Source organism: Tachypleus tridentatus, chromosome 8 (genome assembly GCF_004210375.1).
Source record: "Tachypleus tridentatus isolate NWPU-2018 chromosome 8, ASM421037v1, whole genome shotgun sequence".
Taxonomy (NCBI): Eukaryota; Metazoa; Arthropoda; class Merostomata; order Xiphosura; family Limulidae; genus Tachypleus; species Tachypleus tridentatus.
The window spans coordinates 95,685,226-95,702,404 of NC_134832.1; the positions used below are offsets into that span (position 1 = coordinate 95,685,226).

Here is a 17,179-nt window from a genome sequence, read left to right on the forward strand (position 1 = left end):
AAAAAGAGTTTGAAAATTTTGCAAAGAGCTATACAACGCTATTTGCGTGTAGCCGTTCTTAATTTTGTACCTACATACTATCAATACTCAGCATTAACTCTTGAGTCACTCTTTTATAATGGTATTTTTATCATCTCCCACACACACCTCTAAAGTGAGTAGCTCATTTCTGCAGCAAATTGTCAGAAACTAAGAATAGTTTAAAACATTCGAACAACTTGGTTATGCCTTACCCTCTAAACATAAACTTACAAGCCTGTATAAATTTCAAAATAATGATTTTACCAGTTAATAACCACAACTAGGTTTACTACATCACATGTCCCCTGCTGGAACAGCGGTAGGTCTTCGGATTTACAATGCTAAAATCAGAGGTTCGAGTCCTCTCGGTGGACACAGCAGATAACCCGAGGTGGCTTTGTTATAAGAAAACGAATACGCGCGCACGCTAAATTATCACAATAAATCTAAAAACACATTTGAATTATTTTTAAAACAAACTAAAACCTTGTTATAGCAATCAACTTTGAGAAGGCATATTCCAAGCACACTGAAAATTTTAAAACAATGTAAAAATATTCACTAATTATAAAATGTAATGATTTGTGAAAAAGTTATAGCACAGATAATAGTGTGAAAGATTCGGTTACACTTTAGTAGTCGATAGAAAACTAAATTATAATTCTCATTTATAACAGTGATTAGTCTGAGCTTATTCTAAATTAATTTTACACAATATTATCTCACATAATTATTTTAGAAACGCTCATTATGAAACATTTTTTTAAGTTAATCAGTACTTTTAACAAGTGGCTGTTATACTATAATGATGGAGAACAGTTATTTACTGGAATTTGTTCATTAAAACAGCGAATAAGTCCATTCTAAATCTTCGGTTGAATATTGTGAAGTAGAAAAAGAAGATGATAAAAAATTTTGTTGATAGAATATTTTTTTGCTTCGATCATGTTTCAAAATTATAGAAAATAATAACCCAAACCTTTGTCCGCTGAACCTTCAACTGTCTGTCAAGAAGTCTGGCCAGGTTTATTATCATTGCACAAGGCACAGCGGCATCAGTAGCTCCAAGTAAAGTTTCGTTTGTACTGAATTTAGAATCATAGTGGCATGCAAGTACAAGGCGCTGACATGCTTTGGGGTTCAGCGTGGCAATGACATTGGCAAATTCTTTATAGCCCAATGGCGTGGCATCAAGAAAGCTGTCGACCTCCACATCCCACTGTAATGCCTTCATCGAATCTATTATATACTGAAAGAGATAAAAAATAACTATACTATGTATTAATTGAAGCCAGTAAAGTTATTCTTGCTATCTGCTGTCATATATATGTACATTTAAAACAACTGACAAATTATTTACTTCACTAAATAATTGTGAAAAAATACTCATCATAAATGTTAAAAATTAGAAAACATGCTTATACATGAATTCCTAATATGATTTCCTCTGGTCAGAAATTGAAATTTACATTCTTGACTTGTCATGTGATATACCTTAATATATTTAGTTTTTTGTTAACTTGTGAGGCCGTTCTACAATATGAGAAGTTGGCTAAAACACGAGAAGTGCATGGAAGCAAAAGTAGTGGATAATGAAGTGAAACGTAAAGGTTTCTTAATATGTCGCTTGAGGGCCTAGCAAATTAAATATATGTGTGTATGTGTTCATATTACTCTCTCTCACTCACACATATATATGTGTGTGTGATTTTATTTACCGTGAAAAATTAGGCAGAATTAGAGTAAATTAATCTATGAAACTTTGGCATGATCAAATATATCAATGAAAATAGTTTGACCTCCTGCATCCATAACTGCAAGTTGATCTCAAATCGGTCAAGATATAACAGAGCCACGAGATAGAAGTTTGTATTTGAAAAATTTAGAGCCATTCTATTAGCTGCTATGCTGCGAATAAGGAAAACCCTTTTCATAGTTTATTTGGATAACTAGCTTATGACTTCTTACACCAATACAACCGAGATTAAGAAATGTTGATTGGTTTAAATCGATACAACTACACTTCTACTGAGTTACAACAATGTTTCCCACACTTTAAATAGCGGCACTCCCCTATCTCTGCAGAGTTTCCATTGCCTATCCCATACCAGGCCTGGCATGGCCAGGTGGTTAGGGTGCTTGACTCATAATATCAGGGCGCGGGTTAGAATCTCCGTCAAACTAAACGTGCTTGCCCTTTCAGCCATGAAGGCGGTTTAACGTGAGGGTCAATCCAACTATTCGATGATAAAGGAGTAGCCCAAGAGTTAGCGGAGAGTAGTGATGACTAGCTGCCTTCCTTTTAGTCTTACAGTACTGAATTATGGACGGCTAGCGCAGATAGCCCTTGTGTAGCTTTGCGCAAAATTAAAGACAAACAAACCACCACCCAGTGAAGATATTTTAGTGTCCACAGGAATGTATGACTATAGAAAGAATATTATTTTTTGTGAGAGTAGATGTATAAAACGATGATACGTTAATAGAAAAGCAAAGACAAAAAAGTAAAATAATAAACGTTGAAGCATGGGGACTGGGTATTATTTTTATGTGCTACTATTGTGTAAACATCTCAGTAACGGTCATACCCTTGAATAGCGAAGTAAATTAACCACTTGATGGATAAATTAGAGAACGTGAGTTGTGTTGTTTTAACTGGGCTTATGAAGAAAAAAGTGATCACATATATTTATAACAACTCAGACCAGGTTAAGCCAGAAGTAGAACAGCCCAACTATTCAGGAAATCATAAATGTATCATCAGCATCAACTTTTAATTTGGTATAACTGGTATGAAGTTCAATCAGTTGTTAGAAGAGTATTATATTTTCTACTATTCAAACAACTGCAGAATTCCATTGCCAAAAGTTCCTTACTTTCTAAATCATAACATTTTGTGTTATTCATAAATTACAATGGTTTGGATGATCGTATGATTCGAGGTGGGGGTGATTACGAGATCAACAGTTGTCAGTGTGCGAAAAATCCTTATTTTCAAGCTACAGATTTGGCGGTACAGATTTGGACAGTTGCATTTGTTAGGTTACAGAAAATTCCTGGATATAACTGGCTCCCTTCCAGAGCTTGAGCAAGATAATATGTATTTACTAATCGTTAGTGACTGTTTCACCAAATGGGTTGAAGCTATTTTACTAGTTCATACATCAGCACAGTATAGTGCTAATGCGTTATTTGAACAATCGATATAATTACATAGTACAACTGGCGAAATGCACATGGATAAAGAAGCAACTATTAACAATAAATTAATTTTAAAGCTATGTAAAGTGTTGAGTGTAGTGAAGATGAAGTTCATTTGGAAGTCAGCTGTAAGTTTATAGAGTTATTACAATAAAATCCAGGATTCAGTCCCCCTAGGATGCACACAGTGCGTCTAGTTCATTTTGTAGCTTTGAATTTAAACAACAATCGAAAATCAGAGCCCCTCACTATATCATCAATAGTTTGAGGGTTTAGCAGAATGGGTAATTCAGATTATCAAAGTTAAGTTTTACTTTTGGTAGTTCCAAAATAGCTACATGTATTTTATTTATTATAATGTTACTTAATGTTATTGCCCTTCAATTACATATGTTGAAATTTCTATGATTAAATCCTTACGTTTAATTTTCTTCAGCTTCGTAAAAGTTTTTGGTTTTATCTTAGCATGGAATACTGTATTTAATTTTGTACGATTAGCTTATTTTTACTAAATTTTAATGTTGTTAAATCTTGTGTGTTTTATCTTAATTTCTTTTGAATTTCGCACAAAGCTACACGAGCGCTGTCCGTGCTACAAGAGTTGGCGGTGGGTGGTGATGACTAGCTGCCTTCCCTCTAGTCTTACACTGCTAAATTAGGGACGGCTAGCACAGATAGCCCTCGAGTAGCTTTGTGCGAAATTCCCAAACAAACAAACCGTGCTACAAAAATCTAATTTAGCAGTGTAAGACTAAAGGGAAGGCAGCTAGTCATCGCAACCCATCACCAACTCTTAGGCTACTCGTTTACCTACGAATCGTGAGGTGAAAGGCAAGCATGTTAGGTGTGACATGGATTCGAAACCGCAATTCTCGGATTACGAATCGAACGCCCTAACCTCCTGGTCATGCCAGGCCTACCTTAATTTGTAATAACATATTAAACCTTACGACATTAAATTATTTTACTGTTGGTTAACTTTAACCTCGTAAAAAGCCACTCGTGCTATTGAAGTAAAATCAAAAATTAATTTGCTTTAAATCCATCTGTCGTTGAAAAAAAAAAAATATATATATATATATTTGTGTGTGTGTGTGCGTGCGTAGTGCATACATCACTAATCAAGAAACACAGTGGAGTATTGTACGGCCAAAACAGAAAGCTGGACACAAGGTTTGAAGTATGTGAAAGAAATTTATTGTGTATACATAACTGGAATATTGGTTTTGTCTTTATTAAATGTACTACATAATTATATGTTGAAATTAAAAATAAAACTTGTCTTCAGAAAATATAGAATGTGAAATAAATAAAGTTGTTTTTCTTATTTTAGGCTTAGACGGATGACATTTTTTTTTTACCTAAAATGTTTGGAATATTTCACACACGCATGTATAGTCACTCACATAGCTTTAACGATATAAGTAAGTTCTGGAGTGTGGGCGACTCGTGATCTCTTTGGATCATTCATTTTGGTGTCACTCGTAGCTTTTTCATGGAAGAAATTTCAGCGAGGTTATGTAATTTTTGTTACGTAGTTTGTGTACCGGTTTTGTGATACGGTGGGCTGGTAGGCTTTGTGGCAGCTTAAAGTAATCCACTCAGAAAAATAAACTAGAAAGTGAAAGCGGTTGGATACCGCTCACATAGTATTTATGAAGAAGCACTGCTTTTTTAAAATATTTTTTACTCTTATCTATCCCAAATAGTCATTTTGAAATGTTTAAATTTTGCTGTTTAACCCCCACGTTTAGTAAAACTAAAGATTCTATTGACAATTTTCTGTAGGAGTCTAACCCAAACCGTTCCTGTCAGTGTTGGTGAAACGACCAACGATTTAATTAACGCATATACTCTAGAAGAAATGGCAGCGTCGTTAATACCTTTATTGCTTTATTCAGACTTTCTACACATTTCATACGGAAGTTATGAAGTAAAAAGCTCTCTCCAGTTTTGAGAAAGCTTTGATTGTTTTCATCTTCAATAAATACTCATTTCATTTTTCACTTTATTTTACATTGTGTTTATAGAAAGGGACTAAATCAGAATCCAAGTTCATATTTAAAGCTGTATAACATTTTCTCAGTTTTTTCTGCTATCTTTAAGGTAAACGGCACATGAGAATACCACATAGTCACGCCTACCAACGCCCCTTGATATCAAAGTAAAATTTAAAAAATGTGTATTTAAACTGGTTAAATACTTCATACTAAAGTACAGGTTAGAAACTCCGTCAACACAAAACGAGTGTGTTAGTTGTTTCTTGGTATTAGAGGAGTAGATTTTTTTACATCCGATGGGGAAGATGATTTTTGCAACCACTTATGTGGACTGTTCAATTTGCAAATTGTTAATCTCTGATTACGTGAACCTGAAAGCGGTAAACATGCAGTCACAGGGTAATCTTGTTGCTACGATACTTCAGAGTTTCCATGTAGGTTTGTATAAGTGAGGTGTTGTGAACAGTTTTCAAAATGTTAATATAATAAAGACAAATGTGTCACAAATTAACTGCCACATGAATTTATTCCTGCACACTCCACAGTATAAAAGATGGCCATTGTACTTGACAAGGCTACGAATAACTTTCATTGCATGAATTACATTTTCAAATATTAATAAAATTAGTAATTACCCTTGATAAGTTTATATCTACTGAAAAACTATTCATGTTGTTTGATAAAAATAATTAAAATGTCTTTGCGAACTCTTGAAAATTACACATCAATACAATGTAGCACATAATTATTCATACTTTTCATTGAAGTAAGATTCATTTAGTCCTCTAGTCTACATGTTCCCAAACGTAGACCTCCTTTGTGATGATCTGTTTATGAATTCTTTCATAAGCTCTTCTATATTTATCTTGTTGACCTCATCTTTGTGAGTGTGACAAACTGCCACATGGTTGAGGCGGCACTGAGACACAGTTGACCTTAACCACGTCTTCAACCGTCTTAATGCTGAAAAGCTGCGTTCACATTCACAGCTGGATACTGGACATACAAACCAAATTTTCATGAGAAGAAACGCTTCACTAAACACCTGCTGGCTTGTTTCATGCATTTTACAGTAAGCATCCTTCGCACCTTTCAGAGATGCTGCTTTTGTTGTTCCTTTGAACATGGGCAACTGAAACTCGAACCGTTGTGCAGAGATTTCTGGATAGAAGTTTATAACCGAGTTGTCAATCTTGCCAGATGTGATCATGTTCTCAAGTGCTGGATATTGCCTCAAGTCATTGTTGTCTGCATTTAATCTAGTGGTCAGATGTTCTATGACTATGTCCACAAATTCAAAATATTGGCTTCTGTAGTAATCTCTAGCTGTTGCAGAATGGTTTGCTGAGCCATCACCTGTGATTTTTCTGGGGGGTCTGCAAATGCGTAGTAATTCAATAGGCATCAGATCTATGGAAGTTACCTTTTTCTCAGCTTCATCAAATATCTTGTCGTAATTTTCCCCTGTTCGCAATACCCGCAATTTATCAATTGTCATTGAAGATGCTTTAATCATCCCAGATACTGTTGCTGATTTTGCTTGGAATCCACGGTTTAGTTTCTCTAATTCAGCTAATGGATGCTGAGCCATCAACAATCTTAAAACTGTCTTTCCTTTGTCAAATCTGTCCAGCAGACTTCGTGCTTTCACTGCTACATCTGATTTTTCATTTGCTAGTTCAGACAAAGAATCAACAATGTCACTGTAGTGATCATTAGCCCATGTAATTGCAGATAGGCGGCACAACCAGCGTGTTGGACACAGTGGACGAAATATTTAACTGGACCATTGTGGCTGTCTGACGATACAATATTTTCAAAGATAGTCTTGTATTTGCCTGACCTCTGAAGCAAGACACCAAGTTCACGTTCCCACTTGATTTGCGCTTGGGAGTAGCATTTTCGAATTTCATGCTCTGTTCAATCTGTTGTGATGAAAATTTCACTTAATCTTACACTACGTGCAAGACGTAGGTAGATTGTGTGATAGTGCTTGCAAGCCTTGCATGTATACTTAGGCCTACTGACTGATACTTACGAACTATCGCTTAGATCGAAAAGCTTAGAAGCACGCCTATATTAAAGATGCACATTTCGGCTACTGAAAAAGCCTACATCTAGGCCTAATTATGTAATTCGATTGGTAAAAACACGAGAATCACAAGAACAAACACACAGTTTGTAGGCCTGTGATGCAATAAAACAATTCAACAGACCAAACTGTAGGGAGGATGATTGTATGCACCATACCCCCCACCTAAAATGAAGGAGGGGATGTATCCCCCATCTCCCCAGGATCTACGCCCCTGCTAGGTATAGACCCGTAATTGTTTCTTTTTAATGTGTGTAAAAACACTCACGTTTGCCCTCGCTGCTACTGTAATCATCCCAAGAAACAAAAATCTACTCGATTTTATTTCAAATACATAACGTCTTATGCTGTAGTTAGAACATCAAAAACCACTTATTTACATTACTGAACTATAGTTGGCAAGCCTTTAATCTACAGCAGTATTTAAAGACTAGCTTATGTTAAATCAATATTTAAAACATAATTAAGCACTCGGTCTCTAACACCTCGCAACCCAGGTCACAGAGGGACTGATTTTTTTTTTTTTCACACATATCTCTAATAAGACAGTTCGTGTGTTTCCTTATAACAGAGCCATATTGGGCCATCTGCTGTGTCCACTGAGGGGAATCGAATCGCTGTCCCACCGGAATACTTAATATGAAATTATGAAAATTTTCAAGTGAACGTAAAAAGCGATATCTCTTCTTTTTTCATTGCTTTATTAGCTCTCAGTGTTCAATATAGTCATATTAAAGTTTTTGCATTGATATATTTAATGTTTCAGGTAGATTTTTGATTTTCACCATCCAGCAATAAGCGTAGATTTCACGTTCTAACGAAAAATCTTTTGGGCAGTGATTTGTAGCAGACGAAATATAGTTCAGAACTTATATTTTTTACATATCTCTTGTTTGAAATGTGTAATGGATAGGAATGTATTGAAAAAAATGTCTGCTATTTTAACATGCTATTTATCATGAATATCAGGCCTTTCTTTCAACCTTTCTCCAACTTTCAGCGATCAATATCGTGAGTTTTAAAATAGTACAAAGTTAAAATGATATAAGAATAAAAATCTTTTAATTCTGTTACCTTTTTAACGTTGTCGTGTCCAATCGTTCCGGGAACTCTGGGAACAAGTACATTCTTCAGTATTGCGTTAAAATCACTTTGACGACTGGCAACAGCATGACTTAACGTTTTGATATCTTCATCAGAAAATAGTTTTGGTTCAATAGGCCACTGTAAAAAGTTTTGTAATACACTAATTTATTCATTCAGAAACCATACACATCTATGAATTTGTTGGAAGACGCGTACGTCCACAACCTTTGCGAGAAGTAGGAAACAAAGTATTACAATATTGCGAAACTTTCAGAAAAACAGTAAACTATAACAGATGATACGTTAGTAACGATTTAATTAAATTGAAAATTTAGATAATTTTAAGACATAAGTTGCCATACATTACAAAAGATAGAGATAGGTATTGTATTACACTGGTTTATGCTTTACTGAATAAACTTAATAAAACTACTTATAAAATAATATAATAGTGGAGCAGAAATATGACAATCAACCGTGCCTTTTTTGATAAAGGAATGAAATATGGTATGATACTATATTCGTATATACTAAACATTTTCAGATAGCTTTTGCTTGTTTGTTTATTGTGAAGCACAAACTTACACAATGGACAATCTGTGTTTTGCCACCACGAGTATCGAACCTCCATTTTTGGTGTTATAATAGTCAGTGCTGAACTCCTGTGTAACTGGCACACATGGGTAAGAATGGTAACATATTCCCTCTGAATGAAATGCCATTTCATTTCAGTTCAAAATAACCCCAGCTAATAGCTGGTACCCATTATACAGTTGGGTAAACTTAAACAACTGGGGAAGTTTCTTATTCAGGGACAGAGAAGCATAACACAGGCAGGCCTTAACTCCAGCCATTCGTCTTCCAGTTAAAAGCGCCAAGGTCAAAGAGTCCTGGTGTCCCTAGTAAGCAAGAGAGGCTAATATAAATGGGCATATTTATTTGTTTAGGGGACGCGGAATGGCCACGTGGTTAGAGCGTTTGACTCGCAATCTGAAGGTCGCGGGTTGAAATTCCACCAAACATGCTGGCCCTTTCAGCCGTGAAGGCGTTATAATTTGACGTTTGATACCACTATTCGTTGGTAAAAGAATATCCCAGAATTGGTGGAGGATGGTGATAGTTAGTTTCCTTCTCTCTGGTCTTTCTGTGCTAAATAAGGAGTAGATAAATGTCGTGTATTGTTCCTCGAAATCAAACCAAACTAAAACTTGTTTAGATCCAAGAGAGCTTGATTAGAAATTTTTGATGGATCAGTCATCTTTTGTTTAAAGACTGCTACCAATTGTATAAGACTGTCATAAAATGTGACCGATATTGACCATATCCAACTTTATCAATACAAGAGAAACCGCTACTGCCCACAAAGAGACCCGCCTATCAAGCAAGTCACATCTGCGGTCAGTCACTCATCCGTATATTCCCAAGATAACATTTCTAACAAATGGGTATGTGATAGTAACACCCATTCTCACTAAAACACAATAAAACACTGTTGTGTTCCTTAAAATATTTTTGTTTCGTGTTTTATACAAATTTTATAAAACATAGTTATTCAATAACTTCAGAAACTGTGCATCAGTTAAACGTTTTAACAAGCTTATTTTTGAGGATTACACTGACTAACACAAATCTTTTGTTTGTTTGTTTGTTTGTTTTGAATTTCGCACAAAGCTACTCGAGGGTTATCTGTGCTAGCCGTCCCTAATTTAGCAGTGTAAGACTAAAGGGAAGGCAGCTAGTCATCACCACCCACCGCCAACTCTTGGGCTACTCTTTTACCAACGAATAGTGGGATTGCCCGTAACATTATAACGCCCCCACCAAGTATGCTGAAAGGTCCAGCATGTTTGGTGCAACTGTGATTCGAAACCGGAAACCCTAAGATTACGAGTCGAACGCCTTAACACACTTAGCCATGCTGGACCGACACAAATCTTACCACTGGAGAAAATGCAAGTGATGCAGGTAATTTTCATGGTGCTGAGTTCGAAAATGTAGTCAGAAGTTGTTCTTCGCCTTGAGATTTTGAGTTATTGTAATATCTTAATACATTTTCAGTGCTATGTGAAATAACACGTAATTAACTTAATAAAATATGTTTATACTGTAAATTAAGTTTAGTTGAACAGTGTAATGGTGAAAAGGATACATTTTTGGCAACTTCAAACACTGAATGTATTTGTGTAAAAGTCCAAATATATTGTTCATGTATGCTTTATTCTCTATATAAGTGTAGCGAATTGTACTATTTTGCTTCTTTCTCACGCTCACTTGATCCTCCTGGGAATTATATAAACCTTACTTGCTCGGCTACCTAGAACATTCGAGAAGTTCCTTTACTGAGCATAAAATGACTGGAGTCAGACACTTCTCTCTCAGTTACTTTTCACTCACCCAGTTGGTCACTTTGTCTCACTCCGTGTATTGTCAAAATAAATTCCAATCTTTTTTCTTGCCATATATGCACAATGTAATAAAATTCTGCAAAACATGGTTTCAAGATATTTTATACTTTAGTTCTGTAAAAAAAAAAAAAATCATTGTATATTTTTAAAGCATTTGAAATGCTAGCTACTTCAAATTCAAACAATTCCCAAAAGTGCAGAAATCACCCAAATAGTTTCTGGTACATTTGTGGAAAATATATAACAGTTTCACGATGAAAAACATCACAAGCAAGGTAAAAATAGCTTGCTACCACTATTTTGGGTATAAAACTGGTGACCAAGAAAAGAATTGGGCTCCACAAGTCTTGTATATCTAGTTTGTACATTTGGCTTGACACAGTAGCTGAATAAGAAGAGAGAAAGTATGCCATTTGCAGCTCCCATGATGTGACGAGAGTCCAAAGATTATTTAACTGACTATTATTTTTTTTATGACTAATGTTTCTGGATGTTCAGATATTGCATATGCAATGAAACCAATAACCTAATGGGAGTTGTCTTCCAGTGTCACATCCACAAGCGATATGGGAAACAGAAAAGCTATCCTGCGAAGACAATGAATCGTCTTCATCCTCTTCAACTAGTAATTCTAGTACAAAGTTATATTGAATAATTCTATCATAACCCGAAAACTAGAGATGATCGATAATTTTCAACATGATTTTTAGAATCAATATCAACAAATCAATCAGAATCGGTTGCATTTCACTCTAATAGCGGAAAAAACATTTTAGTTACCCAGTGTTATTCTGCTTATGAAAATTGTCCCTCAGTTACTCAGCGGTATGTCTGCGCACTTACAACGTTAGAATCCACGTTCCAACACCGGTGGTGGGCAGATCACAGATAGCCTATTGTTTAGCTTTGTGCTTAATCAGAAACAAATTTTGAAAATTATCAAGCCCCCATTAGTTCAATGGTAAGTCTCCAGGCTCGCGATGCTAAAATTCGAGTTTCGATAGCGCAGGTGGACAGAACACAGATAATTTATCGTATTGTCTTGCGCTTAACTCCTACCAAACCAAAAACATGAATTTACACTTATTTTTTTCCACAAAAATCGCTTCCTTAAATTACTGAAATATGACGAGAAGTGCAACAAGTACACGATTCTTAAAAGTCTCAAAACACAGTCTTATTTCAATCTGTTTAATTACATATTTTAAATCCGGTTTTTTGTTTCAATATTTTATCAAAACTTTTCAGAGAACACTTTATTCATAGGCAAATGTATTAAGTTTGAGGATTTTGTAAGTTGCTTTTGTGAAAGTAATTCTATTCAATTTGTTTGCACTGACCATCCTGATGTTAAGGTAAGCATTTAACATTGGCAAAACTAATTTACAAAATAAAGTACTACTAAAATGCTCGAAAAAGAATCTGATTAGTCGATTAACTCTTGAGAAAGTATGAAAGATTTGCATGTGTAAATTTGTTTGTTTGTTTTTAATTTCGCGCAAAGCTACTCGAGGGCTATCTGCGCTAGCCATCCCTAATTTAGCAGTGTAAGACTAGAGGGAAGGCAGCTAGTCATCACCACCCACCGTCAACTCTTGGGGTACTCTTTTACCAACGAATAGTGGGATTGACCGTCACATTATAACGCCCCCACGGCTGAAAGGGCGAGCATGTTTGGTGCGACCGGAATTCGAACCCGCGACCCTCGAATTACGAGTCGAATGCCTTAACACACTTGGCCATACTGGGCCAGATATGTAAATAAAACAATGTTTATGTTCTTCCCTATACCAATATAAATAATACATTAGAGAAAAATATTTTACAGTAACTAGACAGTAAAATGCAGAAAAAAAATGACAGAAAAATACTGCACAATTATTTTATGCTCTGTGTGTGTGTATTTTCTATTTCAAATGCAATCTGAACTTTCAACTTGGACAGCACCTTATGACTTGTGCGCTAAACAACTAGGTTAGAGATACCTATAGCATTTATGTATGGTCGTCTATAATTTTAAAATATTGACTACAGGGAAAGCAGACAGCCAGTAGCTTCTACCTATCAGAAAGTGTGGTTTCTCTGCCTGTTTGAACTGAGTAACAGGATTGATTTTTATAACATTTCCATGGCTGAAAATGTGAAGAATGTTCATTAGCATTACGCTTCGAACGCTGGTCCCTTCGACCCACAGAAATGCATGTTATCTACTGGACCATGTCCAGCCCTTCAGTTTTAAAACTTCATAATATCATATTGAAATAATAAAAGTGCAACTTGTTTCTTTTTTAATCTATCTGCTCCAGGGCTATCTGCGCTAGCCTTCCCTAATTTTGAAGTGATAAACTGGAGGGAGGGTAACTAGTAAACACTAGCCACCACCGAGCTCTTGAACTACTCTACTTCTAACAAACAATGTCATTGAAAAGCACAATATAATGCCCTTACGCCATTTAGGTGACAAGTTTTGAAAATAGCATCTTGCGAGACAAGCGCTCTAATTACTAGTTCATGCCAGGCCCCCTGCATCTTGTAATTTTGTGAACTTTGCCTTTTTCTAAATCATTTGTTTTAATCTGTTAATAATTTATAGTTCTGCATTTGCTTACATGATCTAGTTGATATTGTTAGGTAAAACAAATAAGTACAGTAGGTTTTACTCTGTACATTCATGATATATTTACGTCTGATGAAAGTTGGTATACATTTGGACTATGACCCAATTTAGGAGTAGTTAGTTTTTTAGGGCTAAGATCACAAAAATCTTTATCTGTTAACGTGGATACACATTTTTATACTATCTTTGCTCTTTAACTCAGCCAAAAATAATCGGATTTCGATCAAATTTGGCAGACATATGTAGAATAGTATAACTCATTCTGCCGCCAAATATAGCACGCGTTCGTTGATGACGACGGACATGTGAACACAGTTTTAGTTTTTTGAGAGTCTAATATGATCAGTCGCCCAGTGGCACAACGGCATGTTTGCGGAATCTCACCGATAAAAACCGGGTTTTGATACCTTTGATTGGATGAGCACAGATAGCTCATTGTGTAGCTTGTTATTTAATTCCAAACAAACACGTTCCCCGCTGGGATAGCGGTAAGTCTTCAGATATACAAGGCTAAAATATGGGGTTCGATTCCATTCGATGGACACAGCAAATAGCCCAATGTGACTTTGCTATAAAAACACACTAAATAAACAAACGAATTGGATGAAAGTTGCGTGGAGGAGGTATGCGCTTTAGTGTGTGTCTTGTTTTGTACGCATTAATGACTGAATGTTTACAAAGTAAACTTTTTGTGTCTTATCTTTTAAGCTTTTTTCAATTAAGTGGCTCATAAATATATTTCATTTATTATTTTTTAAGTAATCTTACTTGCTCAGGTAAAACCCTTTATTCTGAAATCATAGTGGTAAGTCTAAGGACTTATGACACTAAAATCCGATTTTTGACACTCGTTGTGGGCACAGTACAGATAACCGATTACGTAGCTTTGTGTTTAACTACAAAATAGCTGTTTGAAATATATTTTTTTCTTCTGAACCTTTCTCTCGTTTTCTCAATAGTGATTTGAATGGGTTTTTGATTTGTTCGAAGTTAAACACAAAGCTACACAATAGGGCGTCTGTGCTTTGTCCACCTCGGGCTTCGCAACCCGGTTTCTAGAACGGGAAATGGAACTAATATTCGTGAACGGAAAGCAATTCAATTTTTACTTCAGAAACCGAACCTTAACGAAATGTTTTGTTAAATGTAAGTGTATTCAGAAGTCGACTCATTTATCTCTATCTTTCGGTAATAAGTTTCGGCTCCTCAAGCTACATCTTCTAGTAAATTCCACACAGTGTGTTTGTTGTTGTTAAGCGCAAAACTGGACAATGGACTATCTGTATTGTATGAAATCTCTATTTTTTAGCATTGTACGCCCTCAAACCTGCCGCTGAGTCACCTGGGGCATTGCGTAGTGATGCACACTTATTGGCTGTTTTAATTTACACTGTACATGCAAGATATTCGGGTAAAATGTGCAGTATTTAGGCACAATAAACAAAACCATTTTTTCTTCAATAAATTTTTGAATCTTACTATTATAAGATATAAGACAGTGTTTGTTTTCAAACAAATACTTTCTTCTTTTTTTTCCAAATCTTTTTGGAATTAAAAGAAAATTATATTGTCTAAAAGCATAATTTCATATTATTTACTTGTCTGAAAATATCATTTCTAATTTCGAATGCTGTGAGCGTTCATTAAAATTAAAACAATTCACTTGTGCTCACCCTTTCAGCCGTGAAGTCGAGTCGTTATAATGTGACGGTCAATCCAAATTTTAGTGGATAAAAGAGGAACTCAAGAGGTGGCGGTGGGTGGTTTTGGCGAAAAAAACAACAAATACAAATGGAACCAGATAAACACAATAAAATACCGACAATACTTTAGTTTCCCCAATATTGAGCAAAGTTCAGGACATAAACATATTTTAAACAAATCAAGCAAAAACAATTAAGAAAAACGTCCCTGAAAATCTTCGCTTTAGGCTCTTTTTTAAGGACTGGTGGGCCAAGTGTTAAGTAATGATTAGAATATAGAATTATGGATCCGAGTTACTCATTAGACCGTCTTTACCACTGGAAACAAGCAAACAAAAATCCCGCCATGCATTTGGGGTCGTGAGTGTTTTATAAAAGTAACTATCAAATCACACTATTCGTTGGAATAACCCACAAGTTGGAGGCAGGTGGTGTTAACTAGCTGATTTCCCTTTAGTCTAACACTTCAAAATTATAGACGGGCTTGCGCAGTTAGTCCTTGATTAACTTTGCTCGAAATTAAACAAATTCAAATAAACTTCTTTTAGGATATTTCACTTACTACTTGTTTCCTATTCCTATCAGAATCCTATTATTTTATACAGGATTTACTTACTTTTCTATCGAGCCAGTCGGTTCCAGGAACAGGTGATGTGAAAACATTGTTTAAAAAGAAAATCAAAAGTAGTCCTTCAGTAATGGTGCGTGTCATGTTCTCACTCACCGTTTCAACTAACAGAAACGAGAGATTGACGCGTATTTAGTCTTCTTATAATGCCTACACTGTAATGATGTCATGGTCACAGCACGATGGTTTAGTTTTGTGAAGGATACCTGTCGAGTTCTCAAGGTGAAAAAGCATTCGGTGAGGAAGAAATACGCTCATGATACAATCACACGAAATATATATCAAACGTCTTTAACAAAAGGTAGGGGCCTGGCATGGCCAAGCGTGTAAGGCGTGCGACTCGTAATCCGAGGGTCGCGGGTTCGCGCCCGCGTCGCGCTAAAACACGCTCGCCCTCCCAGCCCTGGGGGCGTATAATGTGACGGTCAATCTTACTATTTGTTGGTAAAAGAGTAGCCCAAGAGTTGGCGGTGGGTGGTGATGACTAGCTGCCTTCCCTCTAGCCTTACATTGCTAAATTAGGGACGGCTAGCACAAATAGCCCTCGAGTAGCTTTGTGCGAAATTCCAAAACAAACAAAAGGTAGAAAAATTATAAAAAGTCACACAACAAACTAAGAGCGTCTGAAAACACGCTTTTCAAGTAAGTCCTTTGTTACCCGACTGCAATGTTTACAAGAAAACAAACAAAATTAATATTAATCGAGTTGCAAAGGGCATTTTTGATAAATTTCTGATGAGACCTTTATATATGTATTATACAGATGTTGTGTGAAAACTGTTCTGAAGTGTTTTACGTTGTAAAATATAACTATGCTTTTAAGTAGAGTTGAGAATGGCGTAACAAAATAAACCACTGCTATTTATGAAGAACAAACGAACACCACACGTTTGCATAACCGAAGTTTTTACTTTTCACTGTTTTACACTTACCTTGTATAATAACAATGTATACTCTAACTTCATGTATCCTCACCCAAGTTAGCCATTACATATTACAGTGTTATAGTTTCATTTTTTCAATGTATGTAAATTTCGTGTATTCTAATCCAGTGTAACATTACCCACAATACACTACATTGGTATGTTTTTACAATTACCCTGTATGAAGATCGTGGATACATAACTCTTCTGTACACTCACCTAAAGAGAATTATAAACATACTGGTAACAAAAACTAAGTGCCAGAGAAAGCATGCCTTCCAAAAAGAATTGAACTTATCCATGTATGACACCAAATAATTTTGAAAAAAAAACATCATTTGTTGTTCGGGTAAAATACATTAACCCAAGATACAAACTGATTTATCCACAGTTTCTGGTGTTCTCACCTTTAACTAATGTTGTTAGTTTCTGTGATGAACGATTATGTCATATAGAATCAATCAGCATATGATTTTAATGATACAACAACTAGATGCTAAGTA

At 35.6% G+C, this 17,179-nt stretch overlaps 1 protein-coding gene across 1 annotated transcript in view; it reads right to left on the reverse strand.

Annotated features, from left to right (window-relative positions):
* LOC143222990 (glutaminyl-peptide cyclotransferase-like) overlaps nucleotides 1-15,899 on the reverse strand; it is a 37,973-nt gene extending 22,074 nt beyond the window's left edge. The window contains exons 1-3 of the mRNA XM_076450316.1: nucleotides 15,742-15,899; nucleotides 8,389-8,538; nucleotides 1,001-1,270 (exon numbers count right to left, since the gene is read on the reverse strand). Of these exons, the coding sequence (XP_076306431.1) occupies nucleotides 1,001-1,270; nucleotides 8,389-8,538; nucleotides 15,742-15,837 (516 nt within the window). The 5' untranslated portion in view covers nucleotides 15,838-15,899. The remainder of the gene's footprint in view (nucleotides 1-1,000; nucleotides 1,271-8,388; nucleotides 8,539-15,741) is intronic.
* Between the last annotated feature and the right edge of the window lie 1,280 nt (nucleotides 15,900-17,179).